We start from the raw sequence: 11,526 nt of genomic DNA, 5'->3' as shown, positions 1-11,526 counted from the left end.
AAATGACGAACGAAGGGGCCAAGGGCCACACGGATACACACGCGTGCAGCTATGACCTCTTCCCAGTCCCGGGTGGGCAGGGGTTCAGGGTTCTTGGCTTCTCTGATATCTTAAAAAAAAAAAAAATCCAGACTCCGGGTGATGATGCAATGCTATGGGGATGGCATGCAAGAGGGAGCCCGGGAGCTCAGTTAAGTCAGCCACTCGGGGGGTTAGGGGCGGGGGCACGAGAATGGTAAGTCAGGCGAAGAAATAGAGGCTCAGAGAGGTTGGGCAGTGTGTCCAAGGTCACACAGCAAATAGCTTCAGAGTGATCCCGTTGCCCTGCCCCGTGCCCAGATACTCGCTGATTCTCTCTGCGTCTCTGTCCCCGTCTCTGTCTCTCTGTCTCTCTGTCTCTCTGTCTCTCTCTCTCTCTCTCACACACACACACACACACACACACACACACGCCCCAGCTCCCGCTGGGCATAAAAGACCCACCGAGGCACGAGAGTTGCAAGTCACACTTTATTCACTCTGGAGGGGGCCCGGGCAGCAGGCCTGGCTCCTGGGCGGGAGGGGCGGGGAGGGGCGCTAGTTGGAGGGGTGGAAGGCGCCTCGCTGGTGCCACTGCATGTCGCGGATGCGGCGCACGGACTGCACTTGGGGGTGGGGGGCCCCAAAGTCGCTGCTGTCCTTGTAGTCTCCCTTCTCCAGCAGGTACTGCAGCCCGCGGTAGCCGGGGTACTGGTAGCCCACCCACCTGCGGGACAGAGGCGGGGAGGGAAGAGCGGGGAGGAGGGAAGGAGCACCCATGAGCCACCGGGGGGACGTCGGAGCCCCCCGGCCGCTGCGCACTCCCTGAGGGCTGAGCTGGACCCCCTCCCACCCCGCCCGTCTAACATCAAGCCTCTGCTTCCCTCCTCCTCTCGACGGGGAGCTCACTACCTCCCGAAGCAGATTTCGGCCAGAGGCCTGGTAGCAGGGCCAGAACAAGGAGCGATCTTAAGCCCACTGGAGCTTCGGACGAGACGGGCCTCCTAACCTCCTCTGTCTGCTCCCGTCCCACCCCTCGCCCGCCCGCTGCACGGCCAGAGGAGTGTCGGGGGGGATCCTAGGGGCCTTCTGTCATGCCCTCCTTGAAGCATCTGATGACAGTTGTGATCTTCTTCCCAGAAAGCATCACACGGCCCTGGCCTGCGAGGACCTGCCTGGCCAGCCTCTGTGGACCCGCCCAGCTCTGGTGCCCTTACATCTCTGCACCCCAGCCACCGAGGCCCTCAGACTCAACAGGCTGCTCCTGCCACAGGGCCTTTGCACGTGCTGGTCTCCCTTCCTGGGCTGCTCTTCCTTGCCCTCTTGGCTCCCCGCAATTCCTACTCTTCCTAGAGACCTCGGCGTGAGAGGCAAGGAAGTAGCTTTGTGTGGACCCTTAGATTACTAACAGTTGCCCCTCTAGACTGTCGGCTACACAAGGCAAGTCTCGGTTAATCTCTCTTCACACACTCAGCACCTGGCACAGTGCCTGGCACAGGGCGGTACTGGACAAATTAAATCAGTGGGTGGATTAACGAGTGAATGAAGGGGCACCTGGACATGGAACTCGGCACAGTATTTTAGGGCCCGAAAAACCCCGAGAAGCCAGTGTGCGTGGTTAAACCGGCTTTCTTGGAGAGAGGAAGCCCTGGTTTTTAGTGTTTGCCAATTCCCGTGGTGTAAATGCTCCCGCCGTGGCTGACTGCAAGCTGCCGATGATGAATCAACCAGCTCGCAACAATTCTGAAAATTCAAGAGTCGCCTCTCACGAGCTGGCACGGGCCGGCTCCTGCACAGCCCTGCACCGGTGGACCCCGGGGAAATGCACGGTTTTCACGCCGAGAAATCCCTCACTGCTGATGGGCCAAGGTCTATGTGTCTAAGAAGGGCCATTCAGTGAAAAATGACCCCCCTTGTTTCCAAACTCAGGAACTCACGCGGTCTAGACTCATGCGGGCTGGACGCCTGCCTCTCCCGGCTTTGCTAAGGCCACTTGGCTCATCCCACCTTTCTGCGGCGACCCGATGTCCCCTCTGCCTCACACCGCCCTCCCCGACGCACCCGGCTACACATCCTGCCCTCTCCCTGGGGCTGACGCTGAGGCCGAGGTCTCTGTGCCCCAAGAGTAGGGCGCTGCCCCGAATGCAGCTCTGCGCGTGCACCTCGGGGGGGCTGCGAGCCCCACCCACGTGAGCTGGTGACTCCCGCCCGCTTTGCAACGGGAGGACGGGGGCGGGAGGGCACGGTGGCACGTGCAAGATCGCCAGCGAGCTCAGGGCGGAGCAGGACCCCTGGGGACCCCAGAGCCTGCGGGCAGAGGCGGGGCGGGGCGGGGCTGCACTTACGTGCCGCTCTGCACCCGCACGGACGACACCTTCTCCTGGTAGCCGTGGGCGTGGAAACTGGGCACGTCGTCGTCTATGATTTCCATCTTCTTTCCCGTGAAGTTGGGGTTTTCGTAGAGGATGATCTTGTGCTCTTGGCTGTCCTGTTGACAGGGGATGGGGGGGGGAGGTGAGGGGCCCCGGAGGTGGGATCGGCACGCTCCCTCCCGTGACCCCCTGCCCGGCACACCCACCACGTGTCCCCGGCAGCTGTCGCTGGACAGTGACCATTGGCTGAGTTCCTACTGGGCCGCTTTCACGTCACGTAGACTCTAATAGTCTACACTTTGGGGAATATTTGACTCTGAAATGTCATGTTCCCTCCCACGGCCCCAGCTTCCTCTTTTATAAATGGCAGCTGTGATCTGCCCACCCAGTCACCCACCCCCGACACACACACACACACACACACACTCTCTCTCTCTCTCTCTCTCTCTCTCTCTCTTACTGTGCCTCTAGTAGGCACTTGAGATATTTGGGTTTTCCTTTATCTCCACGTCTCGTCCCATTCCCCTGTTCCTAAGACATTTATCTTGGGTGTCTCATTTCATCCTGTAAACAACCCATGTGCCATTTGGAAGATGAGAAGACTCGTCTATTTGGAAGATGGAACATGAGGCCCAGAGAGGTAAAGTGACTTGCCCAGGGTCACACAGCTGGGACTAGCAGAGCCAGCATTATGAATCCAAATCTGTGGGATGCTAACTCCAGTGTTCTCCGATCTTCCGTCAAGTTCTGGGAGGAACTAGATCAGGCTCCGTAGATTTGGGGCTGTAACCGAGCATTGCCGGGCCCTTCCCCTTCCTGAGAATTTGCACACTATTAAGAATCAGGACTCGAGAAACACTGAAAGCTCACGCTGGTCTTGAATAAGAGCTCAAGCAATGTTTCCTTCGAAACCAGCCTGAGCAAGAGCGAAACCCCGTCTCTACTATAAACAGAAAGAAATTAATTGGCCAACTGATATATATAGAAAAAATTAGCCGGGCATGGTGGCGCATGCCTGTAGTCCCAGCTACTCGGGAGGCTGAGGCAGGAGGATTGCTTGAGCCCAGGAGTTTGAGGCTGCTGTGAGCTAGGCTGATGCCATGGCAGTCACTCTTGCCTGGGCAACAAAGTGAGACTCTGTCTCTAAATAAGTAAATAAATAAATAAATAAAGCACTGTTTCCTCCACTCCCAAACCTAGAATTTCTTTTAATATTTACAATGGTTATCGTTTCTTGAGCAATTACTTTGTGATAGGAGTTGCACAGCCCTGGGAGCACCCCTCGCATAGAATAGAATATGAACAGCGCCCCCTGGAGTTGTGCAGCGTGACAACCCTCAAGTTAAGCACGTTGGAATCTCAGGACAGTGGATACTAAACGTGCCCATTTTGCAGATAAAGAAGCTGAGGCCGAGGGAAGTAAAATGACATTTGCGAGGTCACGCATCGAGGAGATCCTTTGCCAGTCAGAAGCGGCACAACGCCCTGGTCCCTGGACCTCTGGCTCCGAGGTGGCAAAGAGAGGAAGGAGGGGACAGGCGGGGGCTCACCACTTTGATGGGCCTCAGGGAGCTGAGGGAGTCCGTCCTCCGGCTGCTGGTCCACGAGTCCCAACGGGGGTACTCGCCCTTCTCAAACACAAACTGCTCGCCCTTGCAGTTGGCTTGCTCATAGCCCACCCAGCTGCAAGGGAGACGGAGAGAGAGGGGGGCAGGTCAGTCCCGCTCCGAGTTTCCCCTGGCAGAGCTGTGGCTGCTCACTGTGGCCCCAGGATTCACTTTTGCCTAGCCCAGCCAGAAGGAGCAGCCCCCCTCTAAATTCAGATGCAGCAAATCCAGGTGCAGGGTCACCTTAGCTCTCCAGAACTCAGTGCTATGCTGCCTTCAACCATCTGGGACACCATTACGAAATAAGAAAGAAGTCCCAAAGACCGCCCAGCAACACATATCAGAATATAGACCCCATGCACGAATGCTAATAATAGTATGCTGGTGAATTAATAGCCAGCTCTCAAAAAAAAAAAAAAAAAACAATCCTGATTTGTAGCATCTGCCAATTTCCATGGTGTAAATGCCCCCGCCATGGCAGCTGTCAGACCATCAGCGCAACACCGGTGAGACTGGGTTTGGGGAGAGATGTGCACCGTCAGCTTCTACCTGCGAGAACTGAGTCAAGACCACCGCTGCGTCTAAAGCTCATGCACTTTATTCATACCAGCCCCTCTCTTGGGATCTATCTCCTCTCTTGTTCCTGCTGTTAGTCTCTTGACTCATACTTTACACAAAACTCGTACAGTCTTTTAGGTCCACGATAGAGGAGAAGCAGTACACTAAAGGGGGGAGGATTAGCTTATTATCAGCAGGGCATGGCTGATAGAGGAAAACATCAAATAGCAAAAAGAAGGCACAAACCCTAAAATGCCTAGCACTCTGGGGCCATTAGGTGCAGAGGCAGACATTTCGGCACGGTACAATAATCGCCGCTCAGGGCAATACCATAAACCACTAATGAGAGAGGAGGTGGTGTTTATTGTCCTGTCTTAGGAGAGAGTGTTTAGTTTTGACCCAGTGATTCTGCTTTAGGCGACGTGTCCTTAGAAAATGATTGTCAAGAGCTCACAGATACCTGAGTAACTGTGTTCATCGAGGTTTTGTTTACAACATCAAATAGTTGGAGCAACTTAAACAGCCAACCGTCACGGCCAGGTTAAATGAATTAAGGCATATCCAATCAGGGAATGTTACAAAGCCATGATAAATCATTATACAGGACATGGGTTCTCAGACTTAACTGGGTGTAACTGCCATTGGGTGAGCTTGTTAATAAATGCAGATTCCTGGGCTCTAGAACCAAGAGTTTAATTTAGCGGGGCTGGGGTGGGACCCAAGAACCTGAATATAAAGCATCTCCCGCCTGTGATTCTGAGGCAGGTGGACCTTGAACCACTCTGAAAATCACCAACCTAAAACGCTATTTAATCACATGGAGAGAATTCACGACATTTGTGAATGTTCGAAATGAGTTATACAATCTTTTGGATAGCATAGTCCGAGTTTGAAAAAGAATGTATAGATATATTTATACACACAGAGAAAAATCCAGATTGAGACCAAAATCTTAAGAATAGTTACTTCTTAGTAATAAGACTATATTCATATTTTTTGCCCCAAATCATATCTTCTTAATTTTAAACAATAATTAATAAAACTACCAAAAGTTATATACATTTTTGAAAAGCAGAGGAGTGCAAAATACATTTGGGAGATTCTTACATCAAAATATTTTAAAAGACAACTGAAAATCAGGTGTAGGCCTTGAAGGATCAGCTCTTCCGTTACCCCGAGAGGCATGTTTTTAGGGGCGATGGATTCTCTGAGCCCGTCAGAGAACTGAGGCTCGGCAAGGCTGTTCCTTCAGCTGGGTTCTGCGCGTCTGCACGCTCTGACCCAGGTGGGCATTGCAGTCTGCAAAATTCCCTGAGAATCTTGCAGCGTGGGGCGGGTGACCCTAGGGTCCCCGGCTACCGGACTCGCTGATCTGCTGGGTTGAGGCCACCAGAGAACAGCCCTGCTCCCTGGGGCTCTTATGGAGGAGGGGTAGCCAGGGAGCCACACGTGTGGGAGGCTTCCTGAAGTCCCAGCTACGAGGCATGGGGTGAGCCAGCCAATCATCTCCCCTGTTCTCTCTTGCGTAGAGACCTGGCCCCCAAACGTGACATTACATTTGTAAAGGGCCAGCACCACCAGGGGTTTGGAAGGGAGGGTACAGAGCTGGGACATCCAGTCTCAAAGCTCTTGGGAGAGTGAGGACAACCCTGGGGCCAGAGACTGGCACTTGTCACCATGCCCACGTCCCTGCTAGGAGGAACGGGCTGACCTCTGTGCCGGGCTTTGCACATGAGCTCTCTCTCTCCCCTTGTCCTCAGAGGCACGGTTCCCTTATCCTACAGGGGAGGAAACTGAGGCCCCGGGAAATACAGCCCAGAAGTGGGAGAGGCAGGGTGTGAACGCAGCTCCACCTGACTCCAAAGCAAAATTCTCCCCGCAGGCTGCCAGTCCCCAAGTTCTGGTCCCCCGATCTCACAGTCAGGAGCACAGTGACAGCAGATCCACCCAACTGCATGGCCTGATGGCCTCGTCCCAGCAGCCCCTGGCCAGGCGAGGCCAGCCAAGTACTCACGGTCCAGACTGCACCAGGACAGAGCCCGCCTTCTCCACGCCAGTCTCCTTCAGGTTGGGGCAGGGCCCATTGAGCTCGTGGGAGTGGCCCTGGAAGTTCTCCTGCTCAAAGATGATGATCTGCAACAGGAACGGACAGTCAAACCCCGTCGTGATAGAAGGAGCGAGAGCAGGGAAGTGGGGGTGGAGAGAGAGCTCAGAGAGCCTCGAACGTTCCACCCTTCAGAGCCACGAACCAAACACAAAACCAGGCTCTAGTCCTCGCTGTGCGGTTGCCAGCTGGGAGACCTGCTGCTTGCGTGTCTCCTCTCTGAGCCTCCATCTCCCCATCTGTAAAACGTGAGCTAAAGACAGAACCTACTTATGGAGTTGTCACAAGGGTTCAGGGCACCACGACAGTTAGCCCATAGCATTTGCTCCGCTTGTGGGAGACACAATTAGGTGGAATTAAGAGACAGGCTACAGGTCCCGACGGAGCTGAAATTGGAGCCCGCACTCTCTTGATGAGGCTGACACTGAAGCAGCGCTTTGCAAACTCGGACATGTGCATGTAGCTCCTAGGATCTTGAGTAAATTCGGCTTCTGAAGGAGCAGGTTTAAGGGATGCATTTTCATATTCTGCCTTTCCAACCAGCTCCCAGGTGGTGCTGGTGCCATTGATCCACATTAGTAGTAGACAAGGTGGCATGGACCACATTAGCAGTAGCAAGGTGCTAGACCACACTATTTGAGCTTCTGCTGCTCACATTAGAGCCAGACCAATGATACCTCCATATACACCCCTCACCTCCATTTCACCCGTAAAACTACACATACCTGGGCCCTTTATTTAAGCCTCTGCAGGCTTGTCACGGGTCTCCCTATGACCTTCCCCCTTGAGATGCTTCTTAGGGGAATGTCACTCCTCTGCCTCACCTGGTTCTCTCACCAGCCCGGGGCAGGGGGGCTTGCAGGACCCCTATCAGGGAAAACGAAGCTCTGCAAGGTGAAGGGACCCACCCAGGGTCTCACATCCACCTGCTCGCTGCGAGACCAGCTGCCACCTTTCAGGATTCCAGTGAGAGTCTGGGGGCCAGAGCTTTTCCAGCCTCTCTTCCCCGGGGAGCTGCCCCTGGGTGAGAGATGGGCTGAGGGCAGCAGGCTGCCGGGAGGGGCAGCGGCAGAATCCACACGGTCAGCACTGGCTGGATAAACACGGCCCTCTCTCCCAGGCCGGGGATTAGCTGCATAAAGGAAGAGAAAGGGGTGCCCAGCGGGGCTCAGAGACACATTCCATGGGCTCAATTCAGCCTTTCTGGGCACTGACCCGGCCGGAGATGGGGTCAGCAGACAAAGGCTCTGTTGCACCCTGCTCTGCAACCCTGCAAGGCAGCTTGGGGACTCTGAGCCTCAGCTCCTTCGTCTGAAGAATGGGGGACCATGCCTGTTTTTCAGAGTTGCCAAGAAGAATCAAGAATATGGAAGTTAGGAGCTAGTGTGTTATTACCCCGGCCCGGGAAACAAGGGCTTGCAGGGTGGGGGCAGTGAGGAAGGTCGGCCTCTCCGTGCGGGTGAAGGGCCTCCAAGAGCTCCGGGGCTCAGTACTTTTGTCGTTGTTTTTATGATGGAGGCTAAAATTTTACTTGCTCTCTAATCCTCTAAACCTGCACTGCCCAATGCAGCAGCCATTCGCTGCAAAGGGTTGTTGAGCAGGTGTAATTCATCCAAAGTACAATGTGCTATAGTGTAAAGTACACATCTGATTGTGCAGGTTTAGTATGGAAAAAAAAAGAATGCCAACTATGTCCCTGATAATTGTTCTATTGATCATGCATTAAAATACTCGTTCTTTGGGTGTATTCGATTTAATAAAATATAATATGAAAATTAACTTCCCCTATTTCTTTTTCCTTTTTATTTTTTAAACACAGCTACTGAAAAATTTTAAACTACCTGCGTGGCTCACATTATATGCCCGTTGGATAGTGCTCCTTGCTGTTGTTCAAACTCGCCCGGCTCCTTCCCACCCCAGGGCCTTTGCACTTGCTGTTCCCTCTGTCTGGATCCTCTCACTGTGCCCCGTCCCCAATTCTCACATGGCTGCTCCCTCACTTGACTCAAGTCTCTGCTCAAATGTCACCTCCTCCGCCAAGAGGCCAGCCCTGGACCACCTGTGTTAATACAACCATTCCTCGCCCGCCCCCCAACTCTCCGGAACCCCTTAGCCTATTCTTTGCAGCACTTCTCACTGCTTGAACTCATATGTTCATTTGCCTGTTTATTATCTGGGTCTCTTCTAGAAAGTCAGCCCCGTGAGGAGGGACAGACGGGCGTGAGCAGGGGCGGCTGCATCAGCTCAGGCTCCCCTGGCCAGGGAGGCGCCAGGCCGGACAAAAGCACAGTGGCAGAGGGAGGCCAAGCCCGGGGCCCCCAAAGCACAGCCCCGTGGGCGCTTGCTGATAGGGGTTTGGGGGCGGTCGGGGTGACAAGCCTCTGACAGTGGGATAAGATCCCAGCACCCTCAGAAGGGCAGGAGGATGAGAAAGCAAAGGAGGCACGGTCACCTGGCCTCGGGTGGGCACACACCGGGTGTGAGCTGAGCCTAGGCGGGACATCTGAGGGAGGCGGGAACTGAGGCTCAGAGAGACCAAGGGAATGGCCAGGGCCACACAGCAGGTATGGAGCCGGGAGTCATGCCCCTCCTCCCCTTCCCCAGCCCCATCTCTGGCGGAGACTGAGGGCCTGCCCCGGCCTGGGGAGGCCCCACCGGTGTGGGGCAGCAGGTGAGGAAGAGAAACTTAAGTCCCCAAAGCCGGAAGCTGGTGCTGGGAATCCCGGCAGGAGCGGCATGGGCTGGGCGGGACCTTCAGCATCAGCCCCCGTGTGCGGTGGGGACGGGGGCGGGGGGAGACGGAGTCCCAGGGAGGGGCAGGGGCAGAGGGGGCAACCTGGGAAGGAAAATGCCACGCCCACTTTATAGGAGGGAAACTGAGTCTGAGAGAGGAGCTCCGCGTGCCCATCCCCTCCCTCTGAGAGGTGCCCACCTTGGGGTTGAGGGTCTGAGGCTTGCCCGCCTGGGTCTGGTGGTCTGAGGCCATGGTGGACAGTCCCGTGCAGGAGTGACCTGGAAGACAAGGGACACACCCGTGAGAACCTCGGGGCCACTCCCCTGCAGCCCCAAAGCCGGCTCCCTCCCCCTGGCCGCAGGTCGTGGGGTAAAGAAGCAGCAGCCCGAGCTTCCAGCCTCAGTTTCGCCTCTTCGTATCCGGACCAGGGGCAGCGGGAGGGAACAACGAGGCCTACAAAAAAGGGGGTGGTGAGCCAGAGCCTTAAGTGAAGTCCCAAGCGGGTCCCCACCGCCGCGTGGTTTCAGACAACCAACGCTACACAGACCTGCCCATTTCAGAACATCCATGGTGGCATGGTGGCTCCCAGTCTGGGAGCTCAAAAAGCTCCCCCTAGCCCCGGCCCTCGCCCCCAACCACCCCGTACCCCAGACGCCTCTCGCCGTGCCCCTGATACCCAGAATTCCCCTCTGCACCCCTGGCAGGGGCTCGCTCCCGCTCTGTGGGCTCGTCTGTCGCGGAACTCGTGTGACGAGAAAGCAAAGGAATGGGCGCGAGGGCGGAAGCCCGGGCACTGCCGGGCGGCAGGGCGACGCCGCCTTAGCTGGCAGGAACACTGGAAAGGTCTGAAGCACAGTTGCCTCTTCTGCCTTCCTTCGGGACAAGGGGCATCGACCCCAGCTGCTTCCCCCCAGAGTAAGACATGAAACCCGGCCCGCTTCTCCTAAGGTGACGTCCCACCTCCCGTTGGTCGCCACTTGCACTCGAGACACTGGGCCCGACGCCCCCTCAGAAGGAAGAACTTCATTTGGCAGCCTGGGCGCAACCTGCTTCCCTCCATCCCCCCACCTGCGCCAGGAAACCCACCCTCTGGGCTTGCCGCGGCACCCGGGGTCCTGCCTTGACGTCCCCTAGCCATCGGTGTTCTCAGACTAAAGGAGACGAGGCCCGATCGGTCCAGCTCAGGGCTGGGCTCTGCCACCCGGCAGAATCGGGGCCCTGGGCAGGCCGCAGGCTCGCCCTGCTCTTCACCTGCCTGTCCCGTCAAATGAGGGCAGTGACGGTGTCTGAGCACACCTGTGAACAGGCCGTGAGGGTTCCATGACATCGCGCAGCAAGCCGCAGACACCCGGCAGCAACCCCGGGACACACTCGGCACCCAGGAAACGGCGGCGGTTGTGGCATTAGAGAGTCATTGCCACCGAGCGTGGGTGGCTTTGATCCCCTGTTGCCGGGGGAAGCTCCCAGAGGTCTGAGGTCGTGTCCTACCCACTAGAGCCTCCCTGGGGCTGGGCACTCGGTGGGCGCCCCGCAACTGTGGCCATGGAGAGGCACGACTCACCACCCCAGAAACGGTTCCGAACTGTCACTGGTTTGACTCTTGCAAAACCCCCTCTGCCACATTCTCCCTCCCAGTCCCTGGCAAAACGAGGAAGCCGATGGCCCGTTGCGTGTTAATGAGAGCACTGCCCACATGCCGAGTGTGTGCCACCGGGCACGGAGCTAGACGGTTCAAGCACCTTATCTCTAATCCCCGCAACGGAGGAGGTTCTGTGATCCCTCTCCCCATTATAGAGAAAAGAACACTGAGGCTGAGAGCTCCGAAGAGTCTGCCAAAGGTCGCCTTGTCAGGAAGCTGCAGCACCCGGCCTTGAACCCAGGTCTCCCCACGTTCCCAACGGGGATGGGGACGAGAGAACAAAAGGCAAGACAAGCAAGAGAGGCATTCTTACCAGTGACACCAGCCCCCGCGAGTGCCCGTGAAGCCCGGTCCGCGGGAGGTGGCATTTATACCTTCCCCAGGAGTGCCGGTGCCAAGACGGGTGACAGCTGCGTCCCTACGAAAAGCAGGGTGAGAATGCTGGATTAAGCTCGCACCAAAGCCCGGGTCAGCAAATGCCCATAGACATTGTG

At 56.2% G+C, this 11,526-nt stretch overlaps 1 protein-coding gene across 1 annotated transcript; it reads right to left on the bottom strand.

Moving 5' to 3' along the window:
• Positions 1–494: 494 nt before the first annotated feature.
• CRYBB2 (crystallin beta B2) lies at positions 495–11,466 on the bottom strand. Its single transcript, XM_012756556.2, has 6 exons — positions 11,346–11,466; positions 9,592–9,671; positions 6,570–6,688; positions 3,941–4,073; positions 2,364–2,506; positions 495–745 (listed from the first exon to the last, which is right to left on the bottom strand). Exons 1-6 carry the CDS (start codon positions 11,398–11,400, stop codon positions 577–579), a joined length of 699 nt encoding a protein of 232 aa, XP_012612010.1. The 5' UTR covers positions 11,401–11,466; the 3' UTR covers positions 495–576.
• Between the last annotated feature and the right edge of the window lie 60 nt (positions 11,467–11,526).

This window comes from Microcebus murinus, chromosome 22, assembly GCF_040939455.1.
Source record: "Microcebus murinus isolate Inina chromosome 22, M.murinus_Inina_mat1.0, whole genome shotgun sequence".
Taxonomy (NCBI): domain Eukaryota; kingdom Metazoa; phylum Chordata; class Mammalia; order Primates; family Cheirogaleidae; genus Microcebus; species Microcebus murinus.
This window is presented reverse-complemented; position numbering and strand designations above follow the sequence as displayed.